We start from the raw sequence: 15,854 nt of genomic DNA, 5'->3' as shown, positions 1-15,854 counted from the left end.
ATTCGGTAGAGGATTTCAAGCCATGTGAAGTGCTTGACTGTTTGTTAGTAAGCAATCACCTTATCGTCATTGTGAATTTCACCATGGGGGTGACATGCATGGCTCTAATTCCTTATGCTAATGGTTGAGAGACCTCGGAAATCATTGAACAGTCTTCAGATTGCAAATGATGTTCATGCCAGTTAAGCTACTTCCAAGAGAGATTGAGGTCCATCAACTTGTTTTGTCACAATATTGATTTTTAAGGCATCACATCAAAGTATGATGTTAGTGCAAAGGTTTCCAGGTATAATAAATCTTGTATTTTTTTATTTAATATAAATAGTTTGGAGCATTCCTACTGCATATGTAAGTGTGGTCATTTCAGGTATGTGTTCATATACAGTAGGATTACCTGCAAATGATCTTCTAATCTACTAAGGCATTTATTTTATTTGGATCTTTATCTGCAACCAAAGTTAGGAAGTTTGATAGTCTTGTGCTAGTGGTGTTGCTGCTACTCTGCATTTGTTGCAGTGAGAATTTTTTTAAACAATCAAGTTTTCAGTAATATACCATGTTTCGGTTAAAAATACATGTTGACGAGATTTTTTTGCATCATTTTTACAGGAGAATGCACAATAACCAGCCCAAAAAAGCATACATTAGTAGCACACAACAGTCTTACAAGAAGAGCCCAGAGAGCACCAAGGGTCATTTCCACGGCAATGTTAGAAATGATGGAGCTACAGGAGAATTCAGTGGCATGAACTATGCACACACAAAGGAAATGTTAAAGGTATTTATGATTTATTGGTCATTGATTGATTGTGCCATCCATTTAATTTCGTCTGTCAAGTTAACCCTCTTACGCCGGGGCCCTAAAAATCAAAACGTCTCCCGTATGCCGGGCCTGGTTTGGAGTGAGCGCGGAAGTGGAAAAAATAATTTTTTCAAAAATTTACAGCGCGCGTACTTTGAAGATTAAGAGTTCATTTTTGGCTCCTTTTTTTGTCATTGCCTGAAGTTTAGAATGCAATCATCAGAAAATGAAAAAAAAAAATAATATCATTATCTATATAAATAATGCGATATATGGTAGCGAAAAAAAAAAAAAATCATACATAATTGTATTCAAATCGCGCTGTGCGCCAAACGGTTAGAGGTAACAAGTTACTTTTTTTTCGTTGTAATGTGCACTAAATTGCGATCATTTTGATATATAACACATTGTAAAACGATAAAAGCAACACAGAGAAAATATTATCACAAAATGATGCATGAATTCGTAGCGCGCGGATGTAAAAAAATAATTTTTTTAAAAATTACACCATAAATCGAAATATTGTTATAGAGACTTGCAATTTGTTTCGAAATGAAGGAAAATGATTGAATATTACGATACTGTAAGAGTTTTAGCTTACAAATGCAGTTTTTTACCATTTCGAACGAGTTAAAGTTGACCGAATGTCGAATTTTTGTTAAAAGTTTTTTTTTATATGCAAATATAAAAAATATGAGAAATGCTACAACCTTCCAATAATTTTTGTTATATTGTGCATGTTTTTGCGCACATTTTCATATATAAAACATTTAAAAAAAGCGTAATATTGAAAAGGCTCAAATATTAGGAGAATGTGACCTACGCGTTTCCGAGATTTTTCGGCCCCGAGAAAATCGGCGCGCGGACGGTAATAAAATATTTTTTTTCAAATATTCACCATAAATGAGAATATTGTTCTAGAGACTTGCAATATGTTTTTAAAATGAAGATAAATGATTGAATATTACTAGACTGTAAGATTTTTATGTTATAAACTGCGTTTTTTTAACCTTTTCGGTTGAGTCAAAGTTGACCGCGATTCGTAGTTTTTTTCGTACTTATCGTACTTTATATGCAAATATTTCAAAAATGATAAATGCTACAACCTTCCAATATTTTTTGTTGTATTGTGCTTTGTTTTTTTTGCGCACATTTCCATATATAAACCTTTAAAAAAAACAAAAAGCGTAAATATGAAAAGTCACAAAAAATATTATTGGAGAATTGTGACCTACGCGTTTCCGAGATTTTCGGCCGAAAATCGTCGCGCGGAGGGGAAAAAATTATTTTTTTCAAAAATTACCATAAAAATCGAGCTATTGGTTCTAGGAGACTTTGCAATCTGTTTTAAATGAAGATAAATGATTTGAATATTACTAGCACTGTAAGATTTTTATGTTATAAATGGCGTTTTTTTACCTTTTCGGTTGAGTCAAAGTTGACCGATCGTCGTTTTTTCACGTAACTTATCGGTACTTTAATATGACAAATATTTCAAAAATGGATAAAATGCTACAAATACCTTCCAATGTTTTTGTTATATTGTGCATGTTTTTTGCGCCAATTCCATTTCCATATAAAACTATAAAATAAGCGTAATATGAAAAGGCACAAAATTATTAGGAGAATGGGTGACCTACGCGTTTCCGCGATTTTCGGCCGAGAATCGGCGCCGGCGGACGGAATAAAAATATTTTTTTTCAAATATTCACCATAAATCGAGATATTGTTCTAGAGACTTGCAATATGTTTTAAAATGAAGATAAATGATTGAATATTACTAGACTGTAAGTAATTTGCTTACCCCCCCAAAAAAATCCTTTATATATAATATATATATATATATAATATATATATATTATAATATATATATATATATACGTATATATAATATACGTAAAATATATATATTACATTCTTCGATTCTGGTACCAATACATAAATAAAAGGAATGCAGGTGACACTTCTCTTTCGCATACAATGAAATGTCTTATTATTATTTTATCATGCACACATTCAGATATATAAAAAATTGTAATAAATATAAACTAAATATAAAATAAATGCAGAATACTCACTCGTAATCCTGACTCTTCGTTCTATTCTTGTTTTCTCCCTCCTCCATTGAAGAGTCTTGCATTTTTTTCCTCTCGACATGACGAGGTACAGGTGGAGGAGGGAGACGCGCGCCCTTACGGCCGCTGGGATAGGGCGCGGTTCCGTGCGCCCTCCCTTGACCGCCGCTGAGTCGCACTCCAATACAAGGCCACACTGTGGTATTTGCGGTCACACTCCCCGAACCCTGATAGAGCTATCTTGCAGGTGCGACAGAAGAACCGGGTCTCTCCTTCTGCCATTCATATGGCACACCCGCACCGTTTCTGCCTGCGCCCTTCTAGGAGATCCAGTGTGTGATCCCCTGGCATTAGCCGACACGGAGGGTCCACTACCCGACGAGAGGGGCGCAGGGTCGCGGGGGTGCGTCAGCAGGGGCGGCGGCAGCAGGGGCGTCAGCAGCAGGGGCGGCGGCAGCGAGGGCGTCAGCAGCAGGGGCGTCGGCAGAAGGGATGGACCGAAGTTGGCACCCCGAAGGTCTGCCCTTTCCTCTATGGGTAGATCTACAGCTCGGGGCAGGGGGGCAGACATGGAAGGCCACTCATTTGGGATCAAAGTTGATGAGGGCTTCCCCGGCTGCCTCAAGGAACTGTAAGTGGCTCATCCTCCGTAGATCGGGACCGTAGTACCCACAGTAGAGTACGTAGGCATTTTGGCCGGGCCAACTGAAGGATGTATTTGAGGAGCTTCTGTGTCCACCTTCTGGTTCTCCTGGCGAAGGGATAATATTGGATGAGTTGATCAAAGAGATCAACTCCTCCCATGTGCCTATTGTAGTGCCCAATGACGGTAGGGCGCTCAACACGAAACTGCTCATACACAACTCGGCCCCTGTCGACGCGTCTTCTTCCGCTGCACGATCTCCTCTTGGACAGGTTCATGGCTCGTCGTAATCATGGGGACGAGTCGGACACCCTTCCAACAGATGACGAAGACAGCTCCCTTCCGCCGCCACTGTGTCTCTCCTCTTGCCAGATGTTGCTGATGGCTAGCGTACCTCTTGAGGGAATTCGGGGCCCCACGCACCAACCGAAGGGTACCACTGACGTGAACACCTGCATCATACAGTTCCTTGGCCAGGGATACCGAGTTATAATAATTATCCATAAACAGGTGGTATCCCTGGTTACGGAAACGATCCACAAGCTCGAAAACAGTGTCACGCATCGTGGAGAAGACCCCGGAATACACCGAAAAGTCCACGGCGTAGCCAGTGTTGGCCTCGGTAATAAAAAAAATTTCACGCATATTTCTTCGGCTTCTTGGGGTTATACACTTTGATGCTTAGACGTCCTTTGTAAGGCATCATCCCCTCATCTAAAGAAAGGTTCTTTCCAGGAATCACGAGAGTTTTACAGCGTTCACGAATATATTCCAACACTGGGCGCATCAAAATGAGGCGATCAGAGTTATTCCGGGGTATGGCCCTTCGGTTGAAGGCGTTAAAATATCTGTCCAACGCCAGGAAAGTATCACGGGGCATAATGCCGGGCACATTGGGCGTACATAAAAGAAAATTACGCCTCCAATACATCCTGACGTCGGCAGCAGGAATCAATCCAAAAAAAAACGTGGAGCCCCAAAAATGCGCCATGTCAGGGAGGTCGCAGCCTCGCCAGTGATAAGATAATGTCGTGCGTAGTTCATCACGGCAATACCTGGCGTAGTCCACCGTCTCTGCTACCAGGTACTCCAGCAATTCCCGCGTAAGGAAAAGCTGAACAAAACCCAGAGCAGTCAGGGGAACAGGTACGGTGAGGCCAGGATTTGCCGTAAATGGATGCATGGTAGGTGGTGTGGGGTCCTCTGTCCACCCATCGTCGCTCTCGGACGACCCTAGGCTAGCACGACTATCCGACCTTCTACGTGCCCCTGCGCGCTGCGCGGGCGGGCAGAGCGCGGGCACGATTTCCCACACGAACCCCCTCACTGGCCCATCTCCCTCACTCAAGCCTTCGCTTTCCGTATCATCATCGCCAACAAAACTTGATCCTAAATCATCGTCCTCAGATTCCCCCTCATAAGCACTATAACTACTAAATTCTAGTTCACTTTCGGGATGTGACCCTCGAACGGACATTGGGGGCAAATAATCCTCGTCATCACTATGATCGGGAGTAATGTCCTCGTCACTGGATTGACCAACCCGCCATCAAAATGAGGACTTGCCAAATGCTCTCGATCGAGCTCCGATAAATAATCGTCAATGTCTCTTGGTTTGAGCCCCCCTCCCAAATTCCTACGAATGCCCCTCCCCTAAGGATGGCACGATGTTTCCTTGGGGTTACTAACGGCAAGTGAGACACATTCGAAGCACTTTCATCGACACGTGGTCGCACAGAACGGCGTTGAGGAGCGAGGTCAGGTTGGGTGCTGGGTCCTTCGCCAGCATCCAAGTCCAAAACTCTTCTAACACGATCCCTTCCGACGGGTAAAACGCGCCTTTCGCGTGTCATACGACGGTCAGACATCTCTATGAACGTTCTGTACCAACACAAATGTTCAAAGTCTCGCACAAGCTCAGTCAAACACGATTGCGGCAAAAGATCGCTGACGGATGATGCTACGATGATGCTGGCTGGAGCGAGAAGGAAGGATTCCGCGCATGCGCACTTGGGTCACGCTTCAAAACAAAACAAGGCCTTGATCCGTGATCTCCCAGCATCCCCCCAAGGCGCGTGATTCAAAAGTTTTCGGCTGGTAGGCCTATAAGTAGTTTTTTCCCGCGAATTTAAAAAAAAACTTTTTTGAGTCGACGTATGGTACGGTCCAATCGGCATACGGGAGACATTTTGACTCGACGTTTAATACGTCCAATCGGCGTAAGAGGGTTAATAATCCAAGGTCTCCTATATGACCGTCAATAGGAAACATACTATTCCATTTCAAGTTTCATGGACAATATGATATTGCACCAAGGTTCATATAATTTTAGCCAGGTAGTCTTGTTTTGAGCAAAATTCTTTATAATGATCTTGGCACTGTAATACAGTGTTGTACTGGGCTTTCATTTAGAACTAAGATTAGAATTAGTAATTATTATTATAAAGGATTAGTTTATCCAGACCTCTGAGCTTAATAAAGGCTGTTCTTGGGCTGGTTTAGAATTAGTCATAAGTAGCTCATAAGACAGTTGTGTGATGTGCAGTCATAAAGACTGAAGAGCACGCATGATTTTAGACACTTAAATGTGTTCCTTAGGCAACCTTACCTTCACCCTTTGAAAAACCAGTGTAAAGTTTGTTACTGTAGAGATTTCAAGTTTTGTTGCATTCATGCAACTAAAAAAGAATTCATAGATACATTTTCACCCTCAGTTAAGATGGATAGCAAACTAATGATCCCTGGGAGTACCTGATGTATGTTTCCACCCCACCATTATAGCAAAAAAGAAAGAACGAAAGAAAAATCCAATAAAGTATTAAGATGTAAACATCACTCACAGAATTATTGATTTTTGTACATGAACTTCCCTGCCAGATATATACTTAGCTATAGTCTCCGACGTTCCGACAGAATTTCAAATCTCGCGGCACACGCGACAGGTAGGTCAGGTGGTCTACCTTACCCGCCGCTGGGTGGCAGGGCGTATGAACCAATCTATCTCTCCAGTCAGATTTTTTTCTGTCGCTGAAGCGATAACAACTGTTGTCGGTTCATTCCGATATATTCTTCATTTCTCGCTTGCCTGGAGATTGATTTGGACATTTTGGTGACGTATTCGCTCTATGTTGGCTTGGCATACGCTGATTGTGGACCGTTATTGACTTTGCGCTGGATTTTCCTGTAGAATGTCTGATTTTGATTCTGTTTCCAAAACTCCGGTTTTGTTTAGAGTATGTGTGACCGATGGATGTAAGGTGAGGTTACCGAAAGCTGCGGTTGACCCTCACACTTTCTGTGTTAAATGTAGGGGGAATGAATGTTCGTTTAGTAACCCGTGTCAAGAGTGTGAGGTTTTGAACGAAGATGAATATAAGGCTCTTTCTTCTTATATTAGGAAACTTGAAAGGGATAGGGTACGTAAAGCTTCTTCAAGGAGTTCGAGCAGGTCGAGAATGAGTGAGAATGAAACTAACATTAATGTAGTTTTAGAACCTTCCTCCCAGGTCTCAGCTCCTGCTCCCCGCACCGAAGCCGTAGATTCGTCTTCGGAGGCGGCGGCCTCAAAAGCTTCCTTGTGTTCTAAGGAAGACAAGAATCTTCGTACTGATCAAGGTAAGAGTGTCAGTGATGATAAGTGCAGTGTACCAGTGATGTGGAGGGTGCGTCTGACCGGCTCCTTAGTGCCTCCAGGCCTAGACCTCTTCCAGACTCCCAGTTCCAGTGGAGGAGGAAAGTCGAAAGCCGCAGGAGGGCTAGGGAGAGCCCCCACCGGTCAGGCGTCCCCTCAGCAGATCCTGAAGTTCGCTCCCAGCTGCCTTGGATCGTAAGAAGAAGAATATTCTTCGCCAGTGTTTTTTCGTCATCCTCTTCTCCTTCGCCGAAGCGTGGTTGGAGCTCTTAAGGAGGCGTCACGCCCGTTGAAGAGGGCTGCGGAGGCTCCCTTCAGTACGTTAGCGTCCAGCCCAGTAGACTTTTCTGATGTAGCTTCCTTGCAAGCAAAGAAGCCTAGGAGATCCGGTGATCGCCCTCCTTCTCCCGCGAGCGCCTCGCGCTGAGCTTGCTTCGGAAGAAGATCCTGGGGACTCTCCTTCTCGAGTGCTAGCGGGCCTACAAGCTCAGATCACAGCCTTGGCGGACTCCTTGGCATCGAGATCGCGTAGAAGGAAGGATTTGTCTCTCCCGATCAAGAGATCGAGGCGCGTTTCGTCGGAAGAGCGCTCTCCTTGTAATCGGCGTTCTCCTTCTTTTGAGGATTCTTCTACACATCGTAACATTTCACGAGAGGAACACCACTCCCGCTCGGAGGTGTCGAGACGCCATTCGACGGATAGGCGCTCCTTGGACTATGAAGATATTTCCTCAAATCGGATTCCTGCCTCGGGTAGACGCTCAGCCCCTTCTGTTTCTCCTTCTTCTAGAGTTCGTGCAAGAAGAGAGAGTCGCTCAGGTCATAGAAGACTTGGTTCGTCGTCTCCGTCTCATCTTTCTTCTCCTCGTCTTCTCAGAGAAACTAGGGAATGCCCTTCTGAAAGTAGGCGCACTTCTCCTTCCGACTACTGTAGATCAGGGGCGTCGGATAACGTGGACTTGGTAGGCGCTCATCGCATGGAGTTCGCTCCTCCCCTGTAGACATCAAGAGTCTAGTAGGAGCCCTGCTCCTGGTAAGCGTCATTCGTTTAGTAGCTGTTCTCCTGGAGAAAGACACCTTGATCCTCGTTTGCTTCGTTCTCCTAGTAGGCGCTCTTCGTTCTCGAGACTCCCTAACTCCTGATCGGTCTCCTCTTGCTAGAAGTCAAGAACGCCTCAAGCGCCCTGATTCTGTTAGGCGCTCGGAGCCTTACAGACGTTCTCCCCTTGGTAAGGACCAAGATCTCGCAGAACGCCCTGTTTCGTTTAAGCGCCTCGGAGCGTAGCAGCCGCTCTCCGCTTCGTAGGCATCAAGAGCCTCTCAAGCGCCCTGCTCCTGAAAGGCGCCCTATTTTTAGCAACGTTTCGCCGCTTGGTAGGCGCCAGGATTCCACTAAGCGCCCTGTGACAGATAGGCGCTCGGCGCCTAGTAGCCGCTCTCCTCACGATCGGCGCCAGGATCTTAGCAGGCGCTCTCCCTCTCGTAGTTTCCCTAGGGATAGACGTGGTCTTTCTAGAGAAAGGAGTCCTTCCTCTTTTGCTGTTAAGAGTTTGTCTGCATTAGGAAGGAATGCGAGTTTAGACAAGAATTTCGGATAAGCGTCCTTCTTTTACAACTCGTCGTTCTCCTGTACGCCTTTCTACTTTGGAATCTTCTCCTCATTCAAGACGTTTGTCTCCTTCATCGCACTGTACCCCAGCTAGGAAATCATCTAAGGATTCTCATAAGGATCCTCATCCCCGTTCTCCTCCTCAAGAAGACCAGGAAGCCTCTGAGGAAGAAACTAATACTTCGGCAACAGTTTCTTCGTACAAGAAGCTCACAGAGCTTCTCCTTCAGGAGTTCGGAGAGTCTTTGAGCCCTACTGCTCCTCCTTCTCCACACTCGTTGTTCTCCACAGCGAAAGCAACGAAAGGATCTTCGTGTGTGAGAATGAAACCGACTCTTTCTATGAAGAAAGCGCTCAAGAGTTTCGGTTCATGGATGCGTACTAAAGAAGAAGCGGGGAAAACAATGTTTGCCTTCCCTCCGTCGAAGCTTTCAGGACGGACAGGATTTTGGTATGAGACAGGAGAACCCTTGGGACTGGGCCTTCCGTCTTCAGCTGACGCAGATTTTTCGGCACTAGTAGACGCCACTAGAAGATCAGCTTTGAATTCGGCCAAAACTACGTGGGCAATGAATGAAATGGATCACATTCTAAAAGGCATTTTTAGAGTCTTGGAAGTTTTCAACTTTCTCGATTGGTCCCTCGGAGTCCTAGCCAAGAAAAACTCAAGGACGGACACGTTTTCTCCGGAGGATTTGAATTGTGTCTTATCCTGTATGGATAAATCGGTGAGAGATGGGGCCAGCGAAATAGCTTCACTGTTTGGAGCAGGGGTCTTGAAGAAAAGATCAGTATTTTGCTCATTTTTAACAAAGTCGGTCTCACATGCTCAGAGATCGTCTTTGCTTTTTGCCCCTCTCTCTACACAGCTGTTTCCTAAACACCTGGTTCTAGACATTTCGAAGGCTCTCTCTGCCAAAGCTACGCAGGACCTTCTAGCGCAGTCTGCAAGGAAGCCGCGCCCTACCTTCCAGACTAAGACAAAGAAAGCTAAGCCGACCTCTCAGGAACCCTTTCGAGGGGCATCTACCTCTAGATCCTCTTCGTTCAGAGGTCGGAAACCAAATAGAAGAGGGAGGACTTTTACGAAGTCAATCAAACCTCCCAAGTAAGACTCAAGTCCTTCAGACAACTGTAGGCGCCAGGCTTTTACAGTTTGCAGAAGTCTGGGCCCAGAAAGACGCAGATGCCTGGACCCTGTCAATTTTGAGGAAGGGCTATCTAATCCCGTTCTCTTCGAGGCCTCCCTTGACGAATACCCCGAGGGAGTTGACGGCCAGATACAGGGACCCCATCATGAATCAAGCCCTCCGACTAGCGGTAGATCAGATGCTGGAAAAGGAGGCGATCGAACTAGTGGCAGATCATCTTTCGGCAGGCTTTTACAACCGCCTGTTCCTAGTTCTTTCCGAAATCCTCAGGGGGATGGAGACCGGTGTTGGATGTAAGCGCCCTGAACTTCTTCGTCGAAAAGAAGAAGTTCACGATGGAGACCACTGCCTCGGTGTTAGCAGCACTCCGTCCAGGGGACTGGATGGTGTCCTTGGACTTACAGGACGCTTACTTCCACGTACCAATCCATCCTTCCTCGAGGAAGTTTCTAAGATTCATGATGGGAGGAAGAATCTTCCAATTCAGGGCCCTGTGTTTTGGCCTCTCCACGGCCCCCCAAGTCTTTACGGGCCATCATGAGGAATGTGGCACAATGGCTTCACCTAGAAGGGGTGAGGATTTCGCTCTATCTCGACGATTGGCTTATAAGGGCCAATTCCAGAGATCGTTGTCTGAAGGACTTGAAGAAAACCCTGGATTTGACTTATTCCTTAGGACTTCTGGTCAATCTGCAGAAGTCAAGTCTGATTCCCGCTCAAGAGTGCGTTTATCTGGGGATCCAGATGAACTCTCTGAGTTTTCGGGCTTTTCCGTCACAGGAGAGGATAGCCCGGGGACTCGAAAAAGTAACAACCTTCTTAGGGAAAGAAGTATGCACAGTGAGGGAGTGGATGAGTCCGCTGGGGACGCTCTCCTCACTGGAGCAATTTGTTTCCCTAGGAAGGTTGCACCTGAGACCGCTCCAATTCTTTCTTCATCGGAATTGGAGTCGTCCTTCTCAGGATTTGAAGTTCTCCCTGTCAATTACTCTTCAAATCAAGAAGGAGTTAGCATGGTGGGCGGATCCCGACAAGTTCTCGCAGGGACTGCCTCTTCAATCCCAGAACCCCAGCCGGTGTTGTTCTCCGATGCGTCGGAAACAGGTTGGGGGGCGACTCTGGGAACCAAGGAGGTGTCAGGAACCTGGATGGGGGACCAGTCTTCCTGGCACATCAACAGGAAAGAACTAATAGCCGTGTGGCTTGCTCTGAAGGAGTTCGAGTCAGATGTGACAGGAGCAGTTGTGCAAATAAACTCGGACAACACCACGGCTCTGGCATACATCAGGAAACAGGGGGGGACGCATTCCTTCTCTCTGTACGAAACAGCAAGAGATCTTCTTCTGTGGACAGAAGAAAGGGGGATAAAACTTCTCACCAGATTCGTACAGGGAGAAAGGAATGTAAGGGCAGATCTCCTCAGCAGGAAAGATCAGGTCCTTCCCACAGAGTGGACTCTGCACCAAGATGTTTGCCAGAGCCTTTGGAAGTTGTGGGGCAGGCCTCTCTTAGACCTGTTTGCAACTTCAAAGAACAAAAGACTGGATCTGTATTGCTCTCCCATCTCGGATCCAGGAGCAATAGGGATAGACGCTCTCCTACTCGATTGGAAAGGACTCGATGTATACGCGTTTCCCCCCTTCAAGATTCTGGGGTTGACTTTAAAAAAGTTCGCAGAGTCAGATTCCGCGAGGATGACTTTGATAGCTCCCTTTTGGCCAGCACAAGATTGGTTCACAGAGGTGCTGGAATGGCTAGTGGATTTTCCAAGATCGCTTCCTCTAAGGAGCGATCTACTCAGACAGCCCCACTTCGACAGGTACCACAAAAACCTCCCCGCTCTCAGTCTGACTGGCTTCAGACTGTCCAGAAACTGGTCAGAGCGAAAGGCTTTTCGTCAGCAGCTGCTAAGGCAATCGCTAGAGCGAGGAGGTCTTCCACATTACGAGTGTACCAATCGAAGTGGGATGTCTTCAGAAGATGGTGCAAGAGGAATAACGTTTCCTCTTCCAGTACCTCTGTGAATCAAATTGCAGACTTCTTTTTATTCTTAAGACAAGAATGTGGCTTAGTCGTTTCGACGATTAAAGGCTATCGTAGTATGTTGGCGAATGTCTTTCAGGCACAGGGGCCTCAACTTATCGGAAGATAAGGACCTACAGGACCTTATTAGGTCTTTTAACACAACGAAAATGCAGTATCCTAAGACACCTAGCTGGAATTTGGATGTAGTCCTTCAATTCCTTGGGTCCTCTAGGTTTGAACCCCCTAATTCAGCCTCATTCAGAGACCTTACCAGGAAGACTCTGTTTTTGATGGCTCTAGCTTCCGCCAGAAGAGTGAGTGAGCTTCAGGCGATTGATGGTAATGTGGGTTTTAAGGAGGACTCTCTCATTTGCTCTTTCCTTCCTGGTTTTCTTGCAAAGAATGAGAAACCCATCAAGTCCATGGCCCAAGAACTTCGAGATTCGTGGGTTATCTTCTTTGGTAGGAGAAGAACCCGAGAGAACTCTTTGCCCAGTGAGAATGGTGAAATACTACCTTAGAAGAAAAGAAAAGAGCAACTGAAAGCCAACCGAGAGGTCCTGTGGTGTTCAGTAAAAGAGCCTACTCGTCCATTGTCGAAGAACGCATTGTCCTTCTTCTTGAGAAGCCTCATCAAAGAAGCACACGGATCCTGCAGAGAAGAACATCTTAGGCTTCTTAAAGTGAAAGCACACGAAGTAAGAGCCATAGCAACTTCTCTTGCTTTCAACAAGAATATGTCCGTGCGAAATCTGATGGAGACAACATTCTGGAGATGTCAGTCAGTGTTCGCGAACCACTACTTACGTGATGTGAGAATCACTTACGAAAAATGCTTCGCCTTGGGCCCGTACGTATCTGCGGATTCAGTGCTGGGGCAGGGAGCTGGAACTCATCCTGTTTAGTAGTATAAATTTTTCCCCCTTGTATTTGTTGTTGTTGGTTGCCTTAAAGAGGATGCATGAAGGCATCTCTTTAGGTCGTAATACTAATCTTTAGTAGTTTGGTTAGGTGGTCTGATGAGTGTGGCTCCTTGCAGTAGTAGTGGTTAGGACCTGTTAAGATAGGGACGAACTCCCTTTAACAGGATCCGACTTGGATTCTACCACACAAAGGGATCACATATCCCAGTGGTAGATCCGAGAGTCTTTCAGCATCAGGTCACGTCCTAGCTGTAGCTCTCCAGGCAACGCAGACTCAGAGATAATATCAATGAAGTCTTCTGCCTGAACAGGTAAGAACCAAGGTTATTTATATCCTACAACATCAGTTGTTTCTTATCTCTCCTTATTACTTTAGCTGTCTCTTACCCTCCACCAAGGGTGCCAATCAGCTAAGTATATATCTGGCAGTGAAGTTCATGTACAAAAATGATATTGTTAAACTACAATAAAGTTTTGTACATACTTACCTGGCAGATATATACGTCTAATGGCCCACCCAGCCTCCCCTCAGGAGACAGGTGAAAGAGAAAAAATCTGGCTGGAGAGATAGATTGGTTCATACGCCCGCCACCCAGCGGCGGGTAAGGTAGACCACCTGACCTACCTGTCGCGTGTGCCGCGAGATTTGAAATTCTGTCGGAACGTCGGAGACTATAGCTAAGTATATATCTGCCAGGTAAGTATGTACAAAACTTTATTGTAGTTTAACAATATCATTTTAATGCTCATACATTCTATGTTCACATGCTTTTGCGTTAGCTGTAACAAAATAAGGAAAAGATTGGTTTTTAACATGCAAAAGTGATGATATTTCAAATTATTAGACTGTTAGTTCTTGTTAGGGTAATATTCCTTCATGAGATTCGAAAAAACTTTCATAGTTTTATTTTTTAGACTGGTATTGTTAAGTACTAAAAACTTCTGGCTTCTAACTTTTTCTGAATTCCAGTAGGCCTATATTTCCTGATTGGCAGAAAATGAATAAATAACATTATGTTTATAATATGCTTCTTCTTCTTCTTCTTCTTCTTTTCTTCTTCTTCTTCTTCTTCTTCTTCTTCTTCTTCTTCTTCTTCTTCTTCTTCTTCTTCTTCTTCTTCTTCTTCTTCTGTCATTATTGCTTGGAGATTAATAATTAAATCTAGGCCTAGTCACACTCATTACTCTTATAGGCCAAACAGTACAAGCTGAAATTTCACAACAAAACCTTAGGTACAATGTAATAGAAATTCTATTTCTTTTACAAGTCATCTTTAATATAGGTTTAGTGAAAAGAGAGATAAGAATAATAATTTCTTTACTTTCTCTTGCATGATTTATTTTGATAATTGGCAAGCAGAAAGTGAGGTGTTGACTCATACAACAATGACTGAACACTTGGTTTTCCTTCCAACTGAGGACAAGTAATTCATTTTTCACGATGTATAGTATTCAAAATGATTTTCATTATTACAAAATTTATTTTACATTAAATATAATTAATGAATTATACATCTAAGCTTCTTATCCAGTTAAATTGAAGAGAAAAAGAACTTAAGCAATAGAAAATCATGCATAATGCATAGTTCTAGTGTTGAACAAGATGTTTTGGGGCATACAGGCAATTTTTTTTTAAATTCTTAATAAAACAAGGGAAATGCCTTAGCCATCAGATCATGTTATGAATGGTATGTTAAGGATTTTGTCCCCATATATTTGTAGCTCATGTTCGACTGATGGATAGTAATTTTTTAATATTTTCCTTGCCTGTTGCATATTTCCATAGCATGTACTTCCCCATTACCACAAGGGATTTGGAAATTGTTTGAAATTTTATTTTTCATTGTCTCATCTCAGTTGCTTAGTACAAATCTAGAGGTCCACTGTGTGCATTACATTTCCTTTGTACCTTTCGCCCTGTGCAATTTTAAGATTTTGTCAAGGGGCCAGAAATTGTTGGCCTCTCATGGACTGTGGTGCCCCTTGGTAGACAATATAATGGGACAGTATACAGTGGATTATATGTTTTAATAATGATAAATCCTTACAGGTATTCCACCAAGTCTTTGGTTTACAGCGTTTTAGAGAAAATCAGAAGGAAGTTATCAATGCTGCCCTTCTAGGAAAAGACTGTTTTGTTTTGATGCCAACAGGTGGTGGGAAAAGCTTGTGCTACCAGGTAAGGCTATCCCGAGTCATGTCAGTCAAACCATTTAGGTGTATTAATATTAGGTCAATCATAGCACTGAGCAATTTTTTTATATATATGTAAGTGAACAATCGACTGTCACAACTCTCTTGGTTGTGGAAAGGAAATGAAATTGGATGCCCAGTCGTGGATACGAGAAAATGAAGTTTAGAAGTCAGTAACAACCTTATTATTAATCAAATTAAGGGCAGCTTCAGTTAGGGTGAACAAGTACATCAGTTGTATGTAAACTAGATGTATTATTTGGATTAAGTAAAATTTCTGTTTAAAACTGTACCTCACAGTTACCATTCTCTTAATGGCAATATTGTATCATTTACAGTTACCAGCATGTTTGAATGATGGTGTTTGCATTGTAATATCACCTCTCAGATCACTGATACTTGACCAAGTACAAAAGTTGACATCTCTTGATGTAAGTAGAATTTTGTTTTTAGGTTATGAAATTAATTAAAATGAAATATTGTAGCAATTATGTCAACCACTTGCTTGTGAGTATAACAGTTTTTGCAGTCATTGCCTGTGACTGACTTCAGAAGTTTGGCCTTGTTTTTCCCCGTGATAAAATTAACTTTCCAGATTCCTGCTGGACATGTGTCTGGAGATGTTACACAAAGGGAAGAGAATCTTATATATGCAGAGCTGACAAAGAGAGAACCAGGTATTGCAAATTGTTTTATTCTTATTGTTGGCAACTTTTTCGCATCTGTGATTTTTTCCCTTGAATTTTATTGATAGATTGACCCCCCTGTTACTTCCCTTTGTCAACAAATAGTGCTGTGTTTA

The 15,854-nt window shown here is 43.7% G+C and overlaps 1 protein-coding gene across 1 annotated transcript in view; it reads left to right on the top strand.

Moving 5' to 3' along the window:
• The window catches only part of LOC135221351 (uncharacterized), a 219,911-nt gene that overhangs the window by 119,321 nt on the left and 84,736 nt on the right, over nucleotides 1–15,854 (top strand). The window contains 4 exon segments of the mRNA XM_064259153.1: nucleotides 610–778; nucleotides 14,910–15,038; nucleotides 15,391–15,483; nucleotides 15,648–15,729. Coding sequence (XP_064115223.1) covers nucleotides 610–778; nucleotides 14,910–15,038; nucleotides 15,391–15,483; nucleotides 15,648–15,729 — 473 coding nt within the window.

This window comes from Macrobrachium nipponense, chromosome 2 (genome assembly GCF_015104395.2).
Source record: "Macrobrachium nipponense isolate FS-2020 chromosome 2, ASM1510439v2, whole genome shotgun sequence".
Taxonomy (NCBI): Eukaryota; Metazoa; Arthropoda; class Malacostraca; order Decapoda; family Palaemonidae; genus Macrobrachium; species Macrobrachium nipponense.
Note: the sequence above shows the minus strand (reverse complement) of the source record. Positions and strands in the feature narration are given on the sequence as shown.